At 43.4% G+C, this 23,729-nt stretch overlaps 1 protein-coding gene across 1 annotated transcript in view; it reads left to right on the top strand.

Moving 5' to 3' along the window:
• LOC134227191 (ubiquitin-like modifier-activating enzyme ATG7) overlaps nt 1–23,729 on the top strand; it is a 32,207-nt gene that overhangs the window by 5,057 nt on the left and 3,421 nt on the right. The window contains exons 3-7 of the mRNA XM_062708516.1: nt 7,468–7,823; nt 7,885–8,079; nt 8,402–8,546; nt 8,605–8,763; nt 8,831–9,019. Of these exons, the coding sequence (XP_062564500.1) occupies nt 7,468–7,823; nt 7,885–8,079; nt 8,402–8,546; nt 8,605–8,763; nt 8,831–9,019 (1,044 nt within the window). The remainder of the gene's footprint in view (nt 1–7,467; nt 7,824–7,884; nt 8,080–8,401; nt 8,547–8,604; nt 8,764–8,830; nt 9,020–23,729) is intronic.

Genomic DNA, 23,729 nt, shown 5'->3' with positions numbered 1-23,729 from the left:
ACGAATACTTACAGAAATTTGAAGAAAGAAAGAAATATTTTTTATTAATTCTTATATAAATATAATAATATATATATATATATATATATATATATATATATGAGTTTCTATATTTTTGATATAACAAACTTAACATGGTTTATGTGGAAATCCTCTTAAAATCATTCTCTTAACTTAAACTAACTCTAATGATTTTTTACATTTTCCGTCTCTTCTACAAAGTTGTCAAACCAGCAAAATAACATGTTTTTGCTGAACATTGTAACTTTCTATCTCTTATAAAACAAAAGTTATTCAAATATTATGATTTTTCAATGGTTTACAAGTTTTTATCACAGCATTCGAGAAGACTCTTGTCGACAAAAGTTTTCAATGTCAGTAGAAGAATAAAATAAGCGATTTTCAGCATATCGTGAAGAAATTTGCGACTTTTTGCTATTAAGGGAGTAATCACAAGTGGAAATACCTCTAAGAATTTGTATAATTTAAAGATAACTTTTGTTGTATGTGAGATGGAATGTTACAATGTTCAGCAAAAACATGTAATTTTCCTTGTTTAACAACTGTGTAAAAGAGACGGGAAATGGGAAAAATCATGGGCAAGAGTTAGAATGAAAAATTGGATTTTTATGGGTTTTCACATAAAACGTCTTAAGTTTGTTATATATAAGAGATAGAAACTCGGGATGTTCAGCAAAGTTGCTCGTATTAACATTTGCTACAACTTTGCGGAAGACACTACGTGTCTATCTCATTCTGGTGGAAAAATAATTTTCTCAACTAACTTTTAGGGGGATTAATCATCAAACTGTTTTTATCGAAAGATGCGCTCCTAAATATCTTGAAACTTCTGTGAACAAACCCTATATCCAAAATCAACACTTTTCGAGTTTTTGTATTTTGATCATGAAAATGACGAAATAAACCACTGTGCATTCCTCTAAATACATCTAAGGCAATAGAGAGGAATTTCTCCAAAATGTCACGTGTCATTAGGAACACGCCTCAGATTGCATAATTAGTGCTGTCCAATGAGCAGCTCGAAGCTACTCCCGTCATGCTCGTTCTTTTCTGTCAACAAATGAACATGAGAGGGATGGGAATTATTTCGAGCTACTCAAGCTGCTCATTAGACAGCATTATTTACAGCAATATCTTCCAGTTCAAAGTCTGACATCATAGTGAGGGCAAATAGAAAATATGTTTTGATATCGACATCAAATTGAAATTTTATTAATTACCTATTTCGTTATCAAAAATCAACATTAAAACCAATTTTCAAAATGCTCTTATGGATAGCAGAAAAAGGTTTCAATTAGATTTTACGGACATTTTTTTCCTTCTGCAGATTTAGTTATTTTAACAGTGAAAGCGACCAAAAGGATATAAACCTATGGAGGTCCTTCGTAGCTTAGTTGGTTTAAGCACCAGTCTAGCGTACTGAGGGTCGTGGGTTCGAGTCCCATCGAAGGGAAAGTGGTAACCTCCAATACATTTTTCAAATCAATATCTTCCACATAATGAACATATTCCCATATGAGTTTTCACAACATTGTAAATTAATGTCCAAGTCGGGTGGTTTAATCCCCGGAAATAGGCAATTAACTTTGATTGAACTGAACCTGAGTTGCGTGCTCTTGCCTACACTCTGAAAAATCTTCTCGTCATATTTACCTGAAAACAAATGTGGTTCTCATCCACCATACATTTCACGTAAGAGTGACCTGAATGACAAGTAACCTGAACAAATTTTAGTTCCCTTGAGTTACGTGATTTATCCAGTGACTCTGACTGGATCGTCCAGTACTAATGACGTGAAGCTAGAAAGTAGTTACGTGTTTGATCAGGTGAACCTGACGTGATTTGGTCGTACTGTTTACGTGAAATTTTAGTGAAAGCTACAAGACAGCAGGTAACCACTACATGTTTTGAAATGTATTGTAATATAGTGATTTTGGAATGAATGCAAACATGAACAGGGTCTTCCTATAAAAGGGAATCTTTTTCGCGTTGTTGATGCATTGATACATTGAAATGCCGTCATTTGGTAATTGCGCTTTGGAGTTATTGCAGAAACACTGTTGAAGAAAAAACAAAGCTATCGGCAAATGTTGAATGGAATTTATCGGATTTGTTGAGAAATGATGTCAATGAGAATCGCTGAGAATTTTAAAACCAGTTTCTTGCTCGAAAATAATAATATTGCCGCTGTTATTTAACCAAAAAGTACAACAAAGTACTACAACAAAGTACAAAAGTACTACACATTTTATACTAATGCGACCGGAAAACTGTAGCTCTAGACTTCCAAGCAGCTTCGTTTTCTTTCACATCATTTTTCAATATATTCTAATACATTTTATCCAACTTCCGCTGATTTTTTTTCTAAGGGGGAAAAATGCAGGTACGGAAAATGTCACTTACCTCCGCGAAGCCTCATTATGTTTAGGTTATGTATCATTAATTCTTATTTACAATGCAGGTTTTCCGCAAATGCTGAAGCTGCAATCACACTAACACAATCTCACTTAAATTGTTCACGTGGGTATACAGTCATATTCACCAAGATTTTTAGTAAAAGTTACGTGAATTTCAGGTGAGCATTACTAACGTCACGTAACAATCGTCGTTTGTTCGAGACAAACGAGTTACGTGATTTTTCACGTGAATATGACGTGATGATTTTTTAGAGTATACGCAATGCCGTCTGGCAAATAGCTTACACAACCTCACTTAATCAGTACAGTTGCTGATGTAGAATGTGTATAGCCGTCAGACATTCTAAATACTCACGCTCGTCTAATGTGAACGTGTACTACACACATGTGGAAGTGTTGGCTTGAGAAATGGATTGCGAGTGATTCGACTATGCGTCCAATTTGGGAATCTCGAGCTCATTCAGTTAGCCGCTAGGTTGCGAAGGCCGACGGAGGTCCTTCGTAGCCTAGTTGGTTAAAGCACCAGTCTAGCGTACTGAGGGTCGAGGGTTCGAGTCCCATCGAAGGGAAAGTGGTTACCTCCAATACATTTTTCAAATCATTTCGGGGAATTCGGGGAAGATTCGGAACGATCTTTTTTGTCAAGTGAAAACCCACTCCAAAGTTTTTTTTGTCATTTGCTAACTGATATAAACATAAGTAAAAATTACGTATTTACAAAGCAAATTTACTCTATTTTGTGATTCATAGTTGAATGCCACAGTAGCAATTTGACTATTATTTTCACCTTTCAAAAGGGTTACTTATTTCGGTTGTCGGCACCCCGGTGATTATCAAAGGAAATCATTAGTTTATTGCCTAATTTCAGTCTATAAGCCAAGTTGTTAGCCAAACAACAATTTTTAAATTCTTGATAAAATGTACTTAAAATGTAATAAATTTCATTGCTATTGACACAATAAATCTTGATCTTTCCAGCCATAACGCTCCCACTTCATAGTTTTTCGTTTTATGTGTTTTTCTTTAGGGTGCCGACAACAGACCACCTTTTACGGAATGTCATAAAATCAACGCTTAACAAAATTGTTAATAAAACAAATCTCTCCACCAGTTATTAGCTTATGCCTATTGGCTTCCATTGGTATGCAAATATCGCCACATTGTGCAATTGGACGAAAGTTGTGGACCAAACACAAAAGGGTGCCGATAACCGACCACCTTCCCCTACTATGTCGGGCCATTTGGTCAAATACCGTTATATTGTGAGTAATAAGTAGTTGGAATTACATGAAGTGTGCAGCGAGAAGCGAAGAATTAGACATTCCGCACTCCTCATAATAGGAAATAGGAAGTGAATAGTGAAGAGTGAAAAGTGAGAAATAAGAATTGAAATATGAAAAGTGAGAAGTTAGAAATAAGAAATTTGAGAAGTGAGAAGTAAAAAGTGAAAAATGAGAAGTGAGAAGTAAGAGGAAGAAGAAGCGAAAAGTAAGAAGTGAGAAGTGACAAATTCCAAGTGAGAAGTATGAAGTGAGAGGCGAGAAAAGAAAACTAAGTAGTGAAAAGTAAATTGTGAAAAGTGAGAAGTAAATTGAAGAAGTGAAATGTGAGAAGTGAAAAGTGGGAAGGGAAAGTGAAAAATGAGAAATGAAAAGTAAGGAGTCAGAAGTGAGAAGTGATAAAATCGTAGTGAGAATTGTGAATTGAGAAGTGAAAAATAAAAGTGAGATAAGATAAGCAAAAAGTGAAAAGTCAATTGTAAAAAGTGAGAAGAATTGAGATGTGAGAAGTGAAAAGTGAGAAGTAAAAATGAAATGAAAAGTGAGAAGGAAGAAATAAGGAGCGAGAAGTCTGAAGTCAATGGTGAGAAGGGAAAAGTGCAAAGTGACTAGTGTAAAGTGAGTGGTGATAAGTGAGAAGAGTGAAGTGAGAACTGAAAAGTAGGAGAACCAAGTAGTGAGAAGTGAAAAGTGAGGTGAAAATTGGCAATTTTTAACATAATCTTTATTCCTTCTCATCATTTCTTCTTTCTTTCTTCCTGCTTTCCTTGAGAAGTTATAAGTGAAAAAATTGGGAAGTATGAACTGTGCAGTGAGAAGTGAAAAAAAGAAGTTAAAAGTGAGATTTTTTTTTATTTATTACCAGACTAAGGCCAGAGTGGCCTGTGCTGCACATAAAAGTCTTCTCCAGTCAGCTCGGTCCACTTCGCCAACCACGCAGTCTGCGGAGGGTCCGCAAATCGTCCTCCACCTAATCGATCCACCTTGCCCGCTGTGCACCTCGCCTTCTTGTTCCCGACGGATCGTTGTCGAGAACCATTTTCACCGAATTACTGTCCGACATTCTGGCTATGTGCCCAGCCCACCGCAGTCTTCCGATTTTCGCGGTGTGAACGATGGATGGTTCTCCTAACAGCTGATGCAACTCGTGGTTCATTCGCCTCCTCCACGTACCGTCCACCATCTGCACCGCACCATAGATGGTATGCAACACTTTCCTTTCGAAAAGTCCTAGTGTGCGTTGGTCCTCCAAGAGCATCGTCCAGGTCTCGTGTCCGTAGAGAACTATGTCGTCGGCGAAACCAAATAACTGAACGGACTTCGTGAAAATCGTACCACTCGTGTCAATCCCTGCCCTTCGTATTACTCCCTCCAAAGCGATGTTGAATAGCAGACACGAAAAACCATCACCTTGTCGTAACCCTCTACGCGTTCCGAAGGGACTCGAGAATGTCCCTGAAACTCGAACTACGCACATCATCCGATCCATCGTCGCCTTGATCAACCGTATCAGTTTATCCGGAAATCCGTTTTCGTGCATTAGCTGCCATAGCTGGTCCCGATCGATTGTATCATATGCGGCTTTGAAGTCGATAAATAGATGATGTGTGGGCACGTTGTATTCGCGGCATTTCTGCAATACCTGACGTATGGCGAATACTTGGTCTGTGGTAGAGCGTTCACCCATAAATTCTGCCTGGTACTGCCCCACGAGCTGCGCGGTAGTTGCTACAATCTAGCTTATCGCCCTTTTTGTAGATGGGACACACGACACCTTCCATCCACTCCTGCGGCAGAACCTCATCTTCCCAAACCTTGGTAATCACCCAGTGCAGCGCTCTAGCCAGTGCCTCACCACTGTGTTTAAACAGCTCTCCTGGTAGTTGGTCAACTCCAGGGGCTTTGTTGTTTTTCAGCCGGCCGATCTCCTCCTGGTTTTCCTGGAGATTCGGATCCGGATGTCACATGTCCTGCGCGCGTGCTCCTAGGTTCATTACCATACCGCCACCGTTGTCTGCCATATCGCCATTCAGGTGCTCTTCGTAGTGCTGCCGCCACCTTTGGATTACCGCACGCTCGTTTGTAGGAAGTTTCCCGTTTATGTCCTTACACATATCGGGCAGTGGCACGTGGCCCTTACGTGAACGGTTCAATTTCTCATAAAACTTTCGTGCGTTATTAGCGCGGTACAGTTTCTCCGTCTCTTCACGGTCTCGATCTTCCTGCTGGCGCTTTTTCCTCCGGAAAATTGAGTTTTGTCTGTTCCGCGCCCGTTTGTATCGCCGTCATACCAGTCGTTTCTCTGATCCGGAGCCACCGTGCCTAGTGCAACGGTTGCGGTGCTTCCAATGGCGGATCGAATATCTCTCCAGCCATCTTCAAGAGATGCTACGCCTAGCTGCTCTTCCGTTGGGAGTGCCACTTCCAGCTGCTGCGCGTAGTCTTGGGCTAGTCTACCGTCTTGTAGCCGCCCAATGTTTAGCCGCGCCGGACATACTGCAACGAGGTAGTGGTCGGATTCAATATTCGCACTGCGGTAAGTGCGTACGTTCGTGATGTCGGAGAAGAATTTACCGTCGATTAGAACGTGGTCGATTTGGTTTTCCGTTACTTGATTACTTCTCGCTTAACTTTTCAAAAGGACCTAAGTAACATTTTTTTCAAGAATTAATTTGAGTACTGCAATCAAAAGCTTTCATATTGTTCTGTTGATTGCGCTATTCAAATTAATTCACGAAAAAAATGTTACTTAGGTCCTTTTGAAAAGTTAAGCGAGACTTAATTACTTAATTTACCAAATGACCGGTCTATACATTTCCTCCCTTCCTACCTGAGCGTTCATGTCACCGATGACGATTTTGACGTCCCGCAGTGGGTATCCATCGTATGTCTGCTCCAGCTGTACATAGAACGCTTCTTTCTCGTCGTCGGGTCTCCCTTCGTGTGGGCAGTGCACGTTGATGATGCTATAGTTGAAGAAACGGCCTTTTATCCTCAGCTTGCACATCCTTGCGTTGATTGGCTGCCACCCAAACACGCGTTGGCGCATCTTACCCAGCACTATGAAGCTGGTTCCCAGCTCGTTGGTGGTGCCACAGCTTTGGTAGAAGGTAGCCGCTCGATGCCCGCTTTTCCACACTTTCTGTCCTGTCCAGCAGATTCCCTGCAACGCTACGACGTCGAACTTGCGGGGATGTAATGCATCGTAGATTATCCTGTCGCAACCTGCGAAGCCTAGCGACTTGCAGTTCCATGTTCCAAGCTTCCAATCGTGATCCCACCTAACACCAGGACTTGGGCTTGTGCGCTTTGAGCGGTACACGGTCGCTTTGGCGGAGCCTACTTGCGGATATATGCAGCTTTTTATAGAGGTTTAACAGGGCCCACTGTCAAACCCCACCACATCCTAGGCAGGCGCCACAACTCGCAGATGGTCTTTATGTTCCGTAAACGTAGTATGAGGAAGTCTCTGTCTTTTTTTACAAGAAACTTTTCACGTATTTTGACCTCAACAGTAAGGTCGTCTTCAGTGTCTCGTACTTGACTCGACTTAGGATTGGGATTGTACAAACTCGTTTTATGACAAGTGATGACATTCCACTAAAAAGCTCAAAATAATTTTCTTAACAAGAATTTTTTGTTCTCCAGGTAAATCGGTTATATATAAGCCTAAATAATTTTTATCTCTCGTAATGAAAGTATTTGAAATGAATAATAAATTGAAGCTTTATTGTTTATTTTTCTTCTAGGATTTCAAAACCCATAAGTATTACTATTGGTTCGCTTTCCCTGCTTTGCGGGATGTTATTTACAATTGTGAAAAACAACAGCAATTGTTGTCGATACATTTCGAAGATGATATGCTGAATGTGTTTCAGAAACAAATGGAAAATTTCAGTCGAAAATTTGCTGAGCCTGTATTTGTATACAATGAATCAAATTGTGAAATACTCAAATTATCTGATCTAGTCAGTCATATTAGTAAGGAAGCAAATTTCAAAGATGTACCCTTGGACAGCACATACATTTGCTGTAAAGATCATTCCACTGGCGAAAATCCAAGCTGGTTATTGAGACAACTGCTAGGATATTTAGTGTACACATGGTAAGAAACTGCATACATGTATATGTGTTTAACAGGCCCTAACACAAGGAAATGCTTTCAGTCCTCAACTAGCAAATAAAGAAGTCAAGCTGATTTGCCTTAGAGAAACTTTGCAGTCTAGCGTTGTGCTGTACATAACGATACCTGCCACGCAGTTTATCGCTGGAAGCGACCTTTGGACTGGATGGGAAGCAAATGAGAACGGAAAGCTCCTTCCGAAATTGGCAGATATGTCAAAAGTTATGGATCCTCAAATGTAAGTAGTAATAACGTCCAGGTCCAGATATGTAGAACTAAACATGACAGAGACATATGAATGTTTGACGATGCTTAGATTACGAGCTTGTAGCATATTATTCCGTAGTCTAGATGACATACCTGTTGTCGATAATTTGAATAACATGTTATTCACTCACAATCAACTTATACTATAATAGCACTAGGGCCTTGTAACATATTATTCGTCTATCTTGAACACCCTTTTTTTTGTCAATAATGTGAATAACATGTTATTCAGGCCGTAGTGCGAACATAGTATTAGTTAAGGGGTCATGTTCACTACAGCTATCGCTTTTCAGACTAGCGGAAAGATCAATCTCTTTGAATCTCACTCTTATGAAGTGGAGATTACTCCCCAATCTGGATTTAGATATTATAAGTCGAACCAAATATCTTCTGTTGGGGGCCGGTACCTTAGGATGCGGAGTTGCTCGGTCTTTATTGGTTGGTATCATAGTTAAATAAGCTGTTGCAATCTAATAAGGTCTTTTTGAATTTCTAGGCATGGGGAGCACGGCATATATCGTTCGTAGACTATGGAAATGTTTCCCTGTCAAATCCAGTTCGCCAAAGCTTATACATGTACGAGGATGCACTGCATGGTGGAAGACCAAAGGCTTCAACTGCGGCCAACAGGTTGAAGGAAATTAATCCCTGTGTTGTAAGTTCTTTTTATTCTAAATCTATAGTTTTTTAAAGTCAATGAGATTCTTTATATATACTTTCAGACATCTACGGGGTACTGCTTAAAAATTCATATGCCAGGACACTCGATTGGCGAATCGCAATTAGAGGAGACCAATGAGGCGCTTGAAAAATTGGAAAGTCTAATACAAGACCATGATGTGATTTTCTTGCTCACAGATTCGCGGGAGAGCCGTTGGCTGCCAACTATGTTAGCTGCGTATTATAAGAAGGTATGTCTCAAGTAGAATTCAGAAACCCAGATTAATCCACCTAGCGGCGATGGTGCCTTTCTCGTGCATCATGTCTTGAAAAAAAAAATGAGTAGAAAGGTAAAAAAAAACACTTTCGGGGAATAGATCGCACGTTTTCTATCATTTTGCATGTTTATAGACTCTGGTTTATGCAATAATTAGTACGCATTGCCACCAATCTTGAAAAAAAAAATCGGTTTAAAAAAATACACAAATACGTAAGCACTTCACGAGAAGGGAGGGTTGGTCATTTTTGCGATCTTTACGAACCTAAATTAATTTGTATAAGAAAAACAACTTCACCGATTAGTGATTAGCCTTTCTCGCACCTAGACAAGACACCAACTTTATATTGTTCGATACACGGACAGACAGATATATAAATCAATGCTTGTATGTATGTTCCAGCATAACTTCTGAAACCATTGACCGATTTCTACCAAATTTGAAATACACATTCTTTATCTTAAGGAGACGACGATAGGAAGATCAGGGATGCTCTTTGGAAAAAGAGGGAGGGTGTGGTGGGAAGAGTTTTGGTTAGTTATCGATCTACTCAGTGTCAGTGTAACTTCTGAACCCCTTGGCCAATTTCTACCAATATTGGAACACTTTATCTTTATCTTAAGAAGACGACGATACTGCCGTAATCTGACAAAGTAACGTATACGCTATTTTGAAATATTAGTGTTAACGGACTTTAACAGAAAAATGGAAAACCTATAGGTTGTGATTTGGCGCATACGTCACTTTTTCAGATTACGGTAATATAGTCCCATCCCGATTTTGGCAACACCCGTTTTTGTCTACCCTCGATTTTGGCAACATTTTCTTCCCGATTTTGGCAACAACATCGAAAATATTTTTTTTAATACTTTTTAGAGCTAAAGCTCTTTTATAATTATGTAATATGATAAACAAAACCAAAAGTGAATGTCATTAAGGTTTATATGCGTACTATGGGCTCTGTATGAATAGTGGGCACTTTCGCTGAATTAATGAACTCATTTTACCGCTCATTGCAAACAATGTCTATTGAAACTTTTCTGCTCTTTTTATTCACGTTTTCCATGTCCCTATTCACACTACCCTAAGCAACCAGCCCACTGTAGAATGTCGTATTTTGTGGTATCTCACTGATTTTGTCGTCGATAAGCTGACTAACACCGTTGTACATAGTACAACACCTATTAAGCGAAGCCCGCTGTTTACATCACAATGCAACCAATACTGTATGAATGATCCAGGAACCAGCAACCCCCGTAGGTTTAATTGCTAGTGATTATCAGATTCGATTTTTTAAATGCGCTGTCTAACCATCAAGTCGTTTTGCTCATTACGCGCCACTTTTCTGGTGTCAGCCGAGAAACCGTAATTTAATCATTTTATCCGTCTATCTGCTGAATTCCCGTATATAAAATAAGCAACAATTTTATTTCAAAGAGTCTTATTTTTTTAAATCAGGCAAATTTGTCTAGCGATTACTATCAGAATACTGTTGGCTTTTCCATTTTCCTGATGTGTCAATTGCATAACGAGCCTTTTGATTCCAGCATGTTGGCCAACAGGTCAATAGTAATGGTAAGAGTTTGGTATCATGTAACCGTAAGGCTCTCGAGCAGGCTTTGACTTAAATCAGATCATGAGAAAAATCGGCAATAACTTGCCCCACAGCCTACTTGATGCTCTGCCGTGGGGCAAGTTATAAGCTTCCTGTTCGGACAAGAGTGAAATCCTTCGTAGCAACCACCGATTGAGTGTTTGTAGCTCAAAGCTAGAATAATTAAATTTTATTATTTAGTGTTTTGAATCACGCAGTAGAACAATTTATAACCTACATTTAGTTTCACCCCGACGAAAGTTTATCCGATACAAATTTACCGAGCCGAATTAATGGGTTGTATTCCACTAAGTATTCTTAAGTGGGTAGAAAAGCACGGATTTAGAGAATACAAATAAAATAAATCATTAGGTATTTATAATATAAATTTCAGTGAACTCCTACCTTAATTTTCTATTACAAATCGCTTCTAGAGTCTCCTAACGACAGTAGCTCGTGTAACACTGTAATACCTGTGGTAGAGCCTGAATATATTGTGCTTTAATATTATTATTTTAGAATTCATTCTATTTGATATTAAGTTTTGTTACCCTACTTGCTTCTAGCAGATACGGTCACTTATAGTAGTCCAAACTAAATTAACTATTGTTGAAAAACACGTTTCAGTGGTTTTGCCTAGTAATTTCTTCCCCTATTTAGCGGTACACGAACCAAAGACATTGTATCATTACGGGCGACGGTGACGTTCGAGGCTTGACACTTGTAGACAGGGTTGGACTGCCGAGGAGTTGTTACTGATGATCCCGCCAGTGCTGCCAGTGGACGTAACATCCCCCGACCCGTAACGTAGCTCCGTATCTCTGTTACTATCTTCTTTTACCTGGAGCACTGCCAGCTTGGTTACCGGACGCTTGAACACCCCTTTCGATGTTTGTACCATGGCTTGCCGAATTCGCCCATCACTCCCTGGAATCACTGACAAGATCTGACCCCTTACCCAGCCGTTGCGATGACCTTCATTGACAATTAATACAAGATCGTTTTCTGCCAGATTCTTCGTATCACTAAACCATTTGGTCCTATTAGCAATCGTGGGAAGATATTCGCGAATCCAACGCCGCCAGAACTGGTCTACAAGCTGTCTGGCCAAGTTCCAGTTGGTACGCGTAACCTTCATTGGCCCCGACAACATTCTAGGAGGTTGGATGACCCCGCTTGAGCTGAGTAATATGAAGTGATTCGGTGTCAACGCTTCCTGGTTGGCGCTGTCCAATGAAATGGCGGTTAACGGTCTGGAATTTACAATGGATTCAGCCTCCGACACAATCGTCCAAAGTGTCTCATCATCCGGGTTCTGTTCGCTACACAGTGCACCAAGCGCCACTTTGACAGATCTCACAAGGCGTTCCCACGAACCTCCAAAATGTGGTGCCGACGGAGGATTGAAGATCCATTTGGTCACAGAGTTAGTAAAGGTCTCTGCTAGGTCTTGTTCGATCGCTTTTATTTCTTCCCGCAGCTCTCTACTGGCGTTATCCGAACGAATTTCTAAGGGCGATCCTCGGCGTGCAACGAACCGACGGATAGCCATTTTACACGACTCGGTGGACAGAGAATACACGACTTCTAGGTGCACAGCTCTCACGGTAAGGCACGTAAATAACGCTATCCAACGTTTGACACAGCTACGACCGACTCGAACCTGAATGGGACCAAAATAATCAAGGCCGACATAGGAAAACGGACGTACCATTGCCGCCAGACGTGATTCTGGCAGGGGAGCCATCCTTGGTGTTGCTGGAACCGCTTTAGCGATTTTGCAGGTCTGACAATCCTTCGATACTCTTCGAATCAAAGCGCGAAGATTGGATACGTGGAACCGCTGCCGAACTTCGTTTTGAACTGTTGCGTGGTTGGCGTGCAGGTATCGGCAGTGGTACCAGTCAATGATAAGTTTGGTGAGATGGTGGTGACGTGGCAAGATGACCGGAAACTTGAAATCGTATGTGACGTACGGAACTGCACCGATACGGCTATCTACCCGCATGATGCCGCGATCGTCTAAGAATGGTGACAATTTATATACGGGGCTATTTCTTTCGATGCGTTTCTTGGGGGTCATGCTTCCTGATTTCAATGTCGCTATCTCGTCCAGATACGCTGGTTTCTGCACCGTACGCCAAAGGGTATTTTCTGCTTTCAGCAATTTATCCTGCTTCAACTGCCCTGTCATTGGGGTCTGTTTCTTACACCTGCGGTAGCAGTTTCCGACATAACGGGGAACGTATGCAGCTGTTCGCAACAAACGATTCCACTTGGAGAAGTTGCTTATTTGGTATACGTCCTCAACTTGATGCTGATGATGTATCAAACAGGGCCGTAATTCTTCCTCCGTATTCAGCGGCTCTGTTGACCATTGCTCTGGCCATTCCGTTTCGGGCCGGTAAAGAAATTCGGGCCCTTGAAACCAGCGTGACGTTACATCCGTGCTAGGTCCTTTTCCCCACTTTGTAGCGTAGTCGGCTGGGTTGTGCTGCGTGGGAACATATTTCCACTCAAAAGATTCGGTTTTGCTAAGGATTTCTCCAACTCGAAATGCTACGAACTGACGGTATCGGCGATGTTGAGATTGGATCCAAGCCAGCGTTGTTTTCGAGTCCGTCCACATCATACGTCGTTCTATCGGGAATGTATGATATTCCTTCACCGCTTTTGCAAGCCTCGCTCCCAAGAGGGCCCCCATCAGCTCCAAACGGGGAACGGATAGTGACTTCAACGGTGCTACTTTAGCCTTGGCCATAACCAACGTAACGCACACTTTCCCGTTGACCACGGCCCTAAAATAGGCTGCGCAAGTTTATACTTCCTCGCTCGCATCTGTGAAAATGTGAAGGTCTACCGGACCAATATCAACCGCAGGGAATCCTGGAAAATAGGCCCTAGGTAGTCTCATCTGACCAACATTTTCAAACAACTTCGTCCATCGAAGCCAGTGCGTACGGACAACTTCGTCGACCTCGTCATCCCACTTCGTCTGGCTACGCCAAGTGTCTTGGATTATCATGCGTCCCTGGATTGTGATGTGCGACAAGATTCCTTGAGAATCAAAGAGGCTCATTACGCAGCGCAAAATGTTACGCTTCGTCAGTGCTATCGCCTCCAGCTGAAGTTCGGTGGAAAAGGCGAGGACGTCTTCTTTCGGCAGCCATAGGAGCCCCAGAACTCGTTCCGCTCCGCTCTCTGCATCAATGTTGATAGCATTCGGTTGGGATTGCTTAGGTTCCCCAACCCGTCGCAAAAGTGCATCGGAAGTAGAGTGCCAGTTTCGGATCTCGAATCCACCACGTATGTGAATCTCTTTTACATCGAGCGCTACTTTGATTGCTTCCGCTTCTGTGTCGAAACTGTCGAGGTAGTCGTCGACATAGTGCTTCTCTATGATCGCTTTAGCTGCCTCGGGAAACTCCACTTCGTGTTCCTTCGCGTTCAGGTTCTTGATGAATTGGGCTTGACAGGAGAGCATGTAGCTCCAAAGCTACCTACATCCATAACGAATGTTTTAACTGGTTCCGAGTGGTGTTGCCGATACAAAAACCGCTGGCTTTGCGCATCTTGGTTTCGAATTCTGAACTGATGAAACATTTGTTTCAGGTCTCCGCTAACTGCAACAGGTCGCTCACGGAATTTGCAAAGCACCGAAGCGAGGGGAGTTAATAGATCCGGTCCCTTAAGGAGCATGGTGTTCAATGAAATATCCCCGACCTTCGCCGCCGCATCCCAAACAAGTCTAATTTTACCCGACTTTTGGGGTTTCTAACAGCACCCAATGGTAAGTGCCACACCCTGCGAGGGTCCGTCGATTCAATTTCCGTTGGCGTCACTTCATGGATGTTGTTGCATTCCAAATACTCGATGATTTGCCGCTGTACGTTGGCCCGTAGTTCTGGGTCTCTATCCATCCTTCCTTCAAAACATTCTAAGCGACGTTTTGCCATGGAAAACTATTGAGGAAATTCACACGGTCGTACCGCCACAGCAGCCCTGTCTCGAACCTAGTGCCTACGCGTTTCGTTGTTGTTTCTAAAATCTGACGGGCTCGCTGGTTCTCTATCGATTCCGGACCTTTGTCTGCTGAGACACCAACGCTCTCCACCGTGAAGTGTCGCTTGACGAGATCATGCAGTTCTTGGTCAGCTTGGTATTCACCTTGACATTCGCAAACGTGCAGCGTGAAGTTTGTCGCCTTTTGTCCTTCAGCGGTGTACCCATAAATTGACCAGCCAAGACGTGTCTTGCTGGCTAGAGGATCGCCTATTCGACCTTCACGCAAGTTCAGTGTTGCAATCAAGCTGGCATTATTGGAGCCGATAAGGATCCCAGGTGTGGCTGCTTCGTAGCTACTGACTGGTAGGCCCCGAAGATAGGTGTACTGTCGTGCCAAATCTGCATAGTTCAAAGTTTGCTTCGGAAGATTGAGGCTAGCGACCGTCCTTGCATCGTACAGTGTGAACAGTTCGCTTTTTCCTTCTCCAGAGACCTCCAAACGAATCCGTTGAGACTTAGGTTCCTGTCGAGTTACGTTGCTGGTCCATGTTAGACAAAGGGGAAGTGGTTCGCCGTCATCGATGCCTAATCGGTCAGCAATTGATTGTTCGACCAGAGTCATGTCCGATCCGTCATCCAGGAACGCGAAAGTTTCTACACATTTACCCTTCCACACCAACTTAACGGGGAGGATTCGAAATATTGTAGATTTTTTGGTAGCATGATGTGCATTCAGTCCGTCCCTAGGGGTCTCGCATTGCTTCACTGACGTCTGTTCTTCTTTGCGTGGTGATTGATGCTTAGGTGCTCCAGAATGCAGCAGCCGATGGTGTCGTTGCTGACAGCCATCCACGCCACAGTGAGCTTGCAGTTTGCAAGGGCGTCGTCCGTGCTTTCCCAGACACGTGCGACAGAGGTGGTGATTTTGGACGATCTTCCAGCGGCTTTCAGGCTCCCACATCTTAAACGTTGCGCAATCTTTCACCTTGTGGCTGCTTCCGTTACACGCCAGACACAACAACTCTTTGGACTCCTTCCTTTTCAGTTCGTCTTCTTGGTTGCTCTCCTTCTTGGATAATTTGCTGGCTAGGTGAGCATTGAGAAAATTTTCTCTCTTCCACGATCCGACCTGCTCGGACGCGACTGCTTACATTCCGTTGTGATGGTGACATCCGAAGCAGCAGTCACCAGCATAGACATATAGCCAGCGAATGTGCGCAAATCAACCGCCGCAAAGTGTTGTTTGTATAGCGCCCAATTCAGACGCTGTTGCGCCGGAATCTTCTCTACCAGTTCCCGTATAAGAACTGGGTTACACAGGTGTGCCACTTGCCCAGAAGCTTCAACATGGTCACAAAGGTTCTGGACCGCCATCCCGAATGTTATCAGCGTCTCCAACCTTTCCGCCCTTGGTGCTGGAGTATCGCGAACCTTGTCCAGTAGCGTTTGGATGATCAGTTCTGGTCTCCCATATAGCATGTACAAAGTAGACATTACTTGCGGGACACAAGCTGGTAGAAGCAAACGGCTTTTCACCGATTCGAATGCCTTACCCTGCAGCGCACGTTGGAGTCGGGCCAAATTCTCCACATCGGAATAGCCGCACGCATTTGTGGAGTTCACGTACGCACTATAGAATAATGGCCAATCTTCTGGATCTCCTCGGAATGGCGGGAGATCCTTTGGCATGACCTGTCTCGCCATCAACTGATGCTGCGAAGGTCCCACCAGATACGATATCGGAGGCGCAGGGGTGAAATTTGCTGGAGAATGCCCCCCTAGGGAGGCTTGTGGAAAAAGCGGCCTAGGTTGTATTCTGGGAATGTGAGTGCTTATTGCTGACGCACCGTAAGGTTGTGCCTGCGGTATCGAAGCCGTTGGGATGGTAGGGCAGGCAGTAACCACATTTGTCATATTATCATTCGCCACCCTGGGCATCGAAGGAACTTGAGTGCTAATTGTAAATGCACTCGTTTGATGAAAGTTGTTCACACCAAGCGGCGGGTACCCAGACAACTGCGGAGTAGCAATTGTTGTAAGCGAAATTGGCTGAACCGGACCCGTAAGACTATTGGCCGAACTACTCAGCCCGCCAAGAAATATTGAGGACAGCGACGGATCGAATACACTTCGGTTGAAAGAACCCGCAGTTGTCGGGTAGGACTGATGCTGCTACCTGTCCCATCGCACTCGCTGGTGTGATTGACAGATTATTCATCTCGCCGACCATCTCTCCCAGCCAGTCACCTACCTTTCCGATTCCTACCGCAGCAGACTGCTCGTTGAAAGCATTTGATGCCTCACTGCTTAATACTCCCTGCATAGCGTTTTCCGTGATCCGTACTAACATCGCCTTCTTCCGTTCCATTTCTTTTTTGTTCATTTCTTCCATGTGCTGCTCAAGCATTATCCGTTGATCTCTGATCCACTGCAGGCTCGCACGCGCCTGTTCCGACAACAAAGACTGGACTGAACTAGTTGCATGTACTGCGACTGGATTTGTAACAGGAGGTTGGAATCCGGAGGGCCCAGCAATTACGGGCGGTAACGATGGAAGTGCTGTCGATGACACGTTGTACGACGCTGCCGTGAAGGCCAGTGGAAATTCCGAATTAATTGAAAATGGCACCGTGCTTGACGATGGGGTCATCGCCGGTAACGATCAAGTGGCTCCCGAGGACACGGTGGTAACAGTGATCGATTTGTCGCCGGCTCCTAGTTCGCCGATCCGTGTGGACGATGGCAGAGCCGAGCATCCAGCGCACATCCAGCTTTCGTTGACCACGGCTGAGGTCACTCCTACGCATCGGTAGTGGAACCATTCCTCACAAACCGCGCAGAATACCATGTCGTCTACATTGTTCGACCTCCGGCAGATTTTGCAATCATTTCGCTCTGTCTCTGGCATCTTTCCGGGAAGTGGAATAGTGGGTACCCAAATCCGATTATTATGGGTAAATCTTTGAGATTTTGTTCGGACAAGAGTGAAATCCTTCGTAGCAACCACCGATTGAGTGTTTGTAGCTCAAAGCTAGAATAATTAAATTTTATTATTTAGTGTTTTGAATCACGCAGTAGAACAATTTATAACCTACATTTAGTTTCACCCCGACGAAAGTTTATCCGATACAAATTTACCGAGCCGAATTAATGGGTTGTATTCCACTAAGTATTCTTAAGTGGGTAGAAAAGCACGGATTTAGAGAATACAAATAAAATAAATCATTAGGTATTTATAATATAAATTTCAGTGAACTCCTACCTTAATTTTCTATTACAAATCGCTTCTAGAGTCTCCTAACGACAGTAGCTCGTGTAACACTGTAATACCTGTGGTAGAGCCTGAATATATTGTGCTTTAATATTATTATTTTAGAATTCATTCTATTTGATATTAAGTTTTGTTACCCTACTTGCTTCTAGCAGATACGGTCACTTATAGTAGTCCAAACTAAATTAACTATTGTTGAAAAACACGTTTCAGTGGTTTTGCCTAGTAATTTCTTCCCCTATTTAGCGGTACACGAACCAAAGACATTGTATCATTACGGGCGACGGTGACGTTCGAGGCTTGACACTTGTAGACAGGGTTGGACTGCCGAGGAGTTGTTACTGATGATCCCGCCAGTGCTGCCAGTGGACGTAACACTTCCTAAGATCTATGAAATTGAATGTTCGATGATTCATCGTTTATTGATCTTCAACGCTCACCAATGGAAGCTGATTGAGTGAAGCGAATCACTTGGTGACACTACAATGAGCGTCGTTCCGGTGCGCTGACAGAAGAAGTCATTCAAGCATTCTAAAAATGAAGACCTCCATGAGTCTGGAACTCGAGTACACTGAATGGGAGGCGTTGTTACTTTCTCTTGACTATCTTATCACCTGAGAATACATGATGTGGTTTAATTGTTTGGTTTCATTGTACTAGAGCAAGCGGGGTACGAATGCAAATATCGTTGCTTACATGGATACCTCACCACGGCTTGGCTTGTTAGACGGTGTTGCTCATTGTTTATCACAGCAACGATCGCCCCTACTCATTGTTTGACATCCATCTGATTGAGGCAGTACACTCATTGGCTATGGATGTAGCGTAGATTGCAATAGATCAATACTCACAATGCTCACTCACACTTCCAATGCCTGCTCTCGGCGAAGTATCAGAAGTGTACTGCTGTACGTTACCAGTCACGCAGTCTACGGAGGGTCCGCAAATCGTCTTTCACCTGATCGACCCACCTTGATCGCTGCACACCTCGCCTTCTTGTGCCTGTCGGATTGTTGTAGAGAACCATTTTTACTCCAAGTGCTCGTTGGTCCTCCACAAGAATTGTCCAGATCTCGTACGTACGCTTTCCTGCCACGTTGCGTCTCCGAATTTGTCTGCTGATATCGTTATCGGAGGTCAAGAGAGCCCAAGTACACGAAATCTTCAACCAATTTGATTTTGTCGAATAGCCGTTGTCTTCTCTTGAGCCTACTTCGTCTTCAACGTGTTAATCACTAGCATGGAGAACTATAGTGCGATGAGCTGCAGCGAGCACCAGTAGGTTGACTGCTATCGAGTGTCAGAGGTGGCATGCCGCAAATGGTCTTCCAGCTTCCACTTGGCCACACTATCACTCGTAGTGCGAGGTGCAAATAGTGCGCATGGATCAATCATTGCCGCCTGAAATATTCCTGGGTTGAGTGCTAGGAGACCGACTAGTGAAAAAAATTTGGTTTTAGTGAGTCGAGTGTAGTAGTTAACCCATACCCACACTACATTAGATACGCTTAACCAATGTGCAGAATGATGATTTCCGTTACCATTTTCTAAACCAATGGAACGTCTTATGCCTTGCGTTCGTTTTTTCCATAAGGTCAGCAAAAATTGTGCACAGAACTTTACTCTTAATCACACCGACCACAAGAAAGTTTGCCTCCATAAAAATCCATTATATAAGAATCCGAAATTTGTAGCACATTTAGTCATCTTGTATCTGTCGGATCGCTATTTGATTTATATAGAGAATTGCGATAAAAACAAGCATTTTCGGTAGACTAAAATTTATATGAGACTAGTTGATCCGGCAGACGTTGTCCTGCATAGTAGGCGAAAATACGCGTTGTGAACTGCCCAAGCTAAATTCCTATACAAATCTTAATTTCAGTTTTTCACGTTTTACTCAACTTAAGTTGTGATTTTCGCATAAGAAAATATCATATAAATCCGTCGGAAACGATGACCAACATTCCTGCTGAAGGAATGAAAAAAATCCATCCAGCCGTTTTCGAGTTATGCGGATACGAACACAGACCATTTCATTTTTTATTATATAGAAGATGTCAGATTGAAGTCAGCACTTCAATGGACTACTATAGAAACGTTTTTTATTACTACAATTTTTTTGTAAGGACATGGACGACGCTATTGTAAATTTCAAATATTATTTATTATTAAATTTGTATTATGAAATTGACTATAATTAGTCACATTATGTTTTGATTACCATTCTTGAGTTTGTTTCAATTTTGTTTGAGCTACAATCTCCGAATTATGAATATTATCGCAAAAATGACAATTATGATGCCCGTGCATCACTTAAACAAGTCCCTATCTCACGCTTCCACGGGTCGTCCGATGACAAAAGACCGCCAGCTAAGGGTTGTGTACTTAGCTGGTAGTGCAGCCTGGGCACTGTTGTCCTTCTGACATAAGCTAGAGTGAGAAGGTACGCCTCGAGCGTCTGTTCACCAGGAGGTGCGGCTCAAACAGCGTCTGCCTGGTACCCAGCGGCTGATTAACGAAATGCTGTATCGCGTCAGCTACACCTAAGGTGGCAACCCCATCATCGCGATGTAGGTAACGCGACCACGGTAAGGTAGCTTACTGAAGCCTCTCAAATACCACGAAAAATGGAGATAAGAGAAAAAGAGAACGTTAGTTTTGGCAACCGACCCGGCAACGAAATAAGGACTATGATTGGAAACTCGGTACCTGGAATGTCAGGACCCTAAATGAACCTGGACGAGTGAGCCTTCTGGCTCGTGAACTGCAGATGGTTGGAGTGAACGTGGCTGCTATTCAAGAAGTCCGATGGCCTAGATCCGGAGAACGTGAATTCCGAGCCGTGGACCCCACGACCAATACTGCATTCAAGTATAACATCTATCACAGCGGCGGTGAAAAAGCAGAGCATGGAGTTGGTTTCGTAGTGATGGGCAAGCAGATGAAGCGAGTGATGCGGTGGAAACCCATTAGCGAACGAATCTGTGTGTTGAGGATACGGGGCGAATTCTTCAATTACAGCCTAATCAACGTTTACGCACCGACAAACGATAAATCCGACGACGTGAAGGACACGTTTTATGAATGTCTTGATAAAGCCTATGGAGAGTGCCCAAAGCATGACGTGAAAATTGTTATCGGAGACGCCAACGCTCAGGTCGGTAGAGAGGACTTTTTCCGTCCCATAATCGGTAGGGAGAGCCTTCACTCCGCTACCAATGACAACGGCCTACGGCTAGTAAATTTTGCTGCTGCCAGAGGGATGGCCATCAGTAGCACCTATTTTGCACGAAAGAACATCCGAAAGCACACCTAGAGACACCCAAATGGCGAAACTTGCAACCAGATAGACCATGTTCTGGTGAATGGGCGCCATTTTCAGGATGTTATCGATGCGCGGACATTCAGAGGTCCGAACATTGACTCTGATCACTACCTCGTTGTCAGTAAAATTCGATCACGGTTGTCAACTGTATCGAACGAAAGATCACAGCGAACGATGCGTTACAATATCCAGCGATTGTCGGCGGAAGGAGTATCGGCTGAGTACCGCCTGAAGCTCGACGAACGGATAATTGCAATCAACGTTAGCGACAACATCAACGATCTATGGGAGTCGATCCATGGAGCGGTGAGCACAACAGCACGAGAAGTGGTAGGCACTGCACAGAGGCGACCCAGGACGTGACAGACGAGAAGAACGTTGCCAGAAGCCGGATGTTGGTGTCAGGTACCCGATCGAATAGAGATCGGTACAAGGAAGCAAGAACAGTCGAAAAACGAACCCACCGCAGGAAGAAAAAAGAGTACGAAGAACAAGTTATTAGTGAGGCGCAGGAAAAAATGGAGCAGAACGATATGCGGAGGTTTTATGAGTCTGTCAATGGCGTGCGGAGAAAGACAGCGCCATCTCCCGTCATGTGCAACGACCAACAAGGGAATTTGCTGACAGATAAAACTGAAGTGGCTGCCAGGTGGAAGCAACACTTCGAGACTTTGGTGAATGGAGGAAGTGACGGTGCATCGGTGAACAGAATAAATATTAGCGACGATGGACAAGCTGTGGAGTCACCTACACTAGATGAGGTTAAAAAAGCTGCCAAAGAGCTGAAAAACAATAAGGCTGCGGGGAAGGACCAGCTCCCGGCTGAATTTCTCAAACATGGCAGTGAGCAGCTTTATGCAGTTCTGCACCATATTATGTCGAAAATATGGGAAAACGAGGAAATGCCTGCTAGCTGGTTGGACGGCCTCATTTGCCCTCTCTTTAAGAAAGGGCACAGACTGGAGTGCGCCAATTACCGAGGAATAACCCTCCTTAATTCGGCGTACAAAATTATGTCCCGTATTCTGTTCAACAGATTGAGACCGCTTGAAGAGTCCTTCGTCGGCGAATACCAAGCGGGTTTTCGTGAGGGCCGATCAACGACGGATCAAATGTTTACCCTGAGACAAATCCTTGATGAATTCCGGGAGTACAACTTGCAGACACATCATCTGTTTATTGATTTCAAGGCGGCGTACGACTCAGTGAAACGGAATGAATTATGGCAAATTATGCTTGAACATGGTTTTCCGGCGAAACTGATACGGCTGATTCGTATAACGTTGGACGGATCGAAATCAAGTGTAAGGGTTGCGGATGAAATATCGACGTCATTTGTTACCTTAGATGGATTGAAGCAGGGTGATGCACTCTCGAACCTACTGTTCAATATAGCGCTCGAGGGAGCGATTAGGAGAGCTGGTGTGCAAAGAAGCGGTACCATTATCACAAAATCGCATATGCTCCTGGGATTTATCGATATTATCGAGACAGTGAGGATTGGACTCACGATCAATACCAGCAAAACGAAGTACATGGTCGCTGGCAATCAACGTGGGCTCATTAGTGGTGGTGGTAGCGAAATAGTGCTGGATGGTGAAAAATTTGAAGTGGTAGAAGAATTTGTGTATCTTGGAACATTAGTGACATGCGATAATGATGTTACCCGCGAGGTGAAAAGGCGTATTGCAGCTGCAAATAGGGCTTATTACGGACTTCGTAACCAGCTTAAGTCCCGTAGTCTGCAAACGAAAACAAAACTCGCGCTGTATACTACTCTGATTCTTCCGGTGGCTTTATACGGCCATGAGACATGGACGTTAAAGGAGGCTGATCGGAGAGCTCTCGGAGTGTTTGAGCGTAAGGTGCTGCGGACAATACTCGGCGGTAAACAGGAGAACGGTATCTGGCGGCGTCGCATGAATCACGATTTGTACCAGGTGTATAAAGGGCTGGATATTATTAAGCTTATACAACACGGCAGACTACGGTGGGCTGGTCACGTTGTTAGTATGCCGGAAGAACGTCAACGAAGATAATATTTAGTAGAGAACCCGGAAGAGGCCGCAGGCTTCGTGGAAGGCCGCGTACACGATGGCTTTTTGCAGTTGAAGAGGACCTGAGGGCGCTCAATGTACAGGGCGACTGGAAGCGATTGGCCCAGAATCGAGTCCAGTGGAGAAGGATACTCAATTCGGCGTAGGTTCATCGAAGAGCTGTAGCCCATCAAGTAAGTAAGCATCACTTAAACACACTACACATACTTTGTAGTATATATTCTAAGTATTTAGCTTCAATCATGCAAACAAAAAGAATTGAAATTTTGAATGAAATTTTTTTCCCGTTTTTGACAACATCCCCATTTTGGCAACATTAAAATCCGGTCGTGTTGCCAAAATCGGGAAGGGACTGTATTTGGAAAACGGGAAGGTTGTGGAGGGACTAGTATTGTTCAACTATCAATCCCCTCAGTCATCTCCCCTTA

Source organism: Armigeres subalbatus, chromosome 3 (assembly GCF_024139115.2).
Source record: "Armigeres subalbatus isolate Guangzhou_Male chromosome 3, GZ_Asu_2, whole genome shotgun sequence".
NCBI classification, from domain to species: domain Eukaryota; kingdom Metazoa; phylum Arthropoda; class Insecta; order Diptera; family Culicidae; genus Armigeres; species Armigeres subalbatus.
Note: the sequence above shows the minus strand (reverse complement) of the source record. Positions and strands in the feature narration are given on the sequence as shown.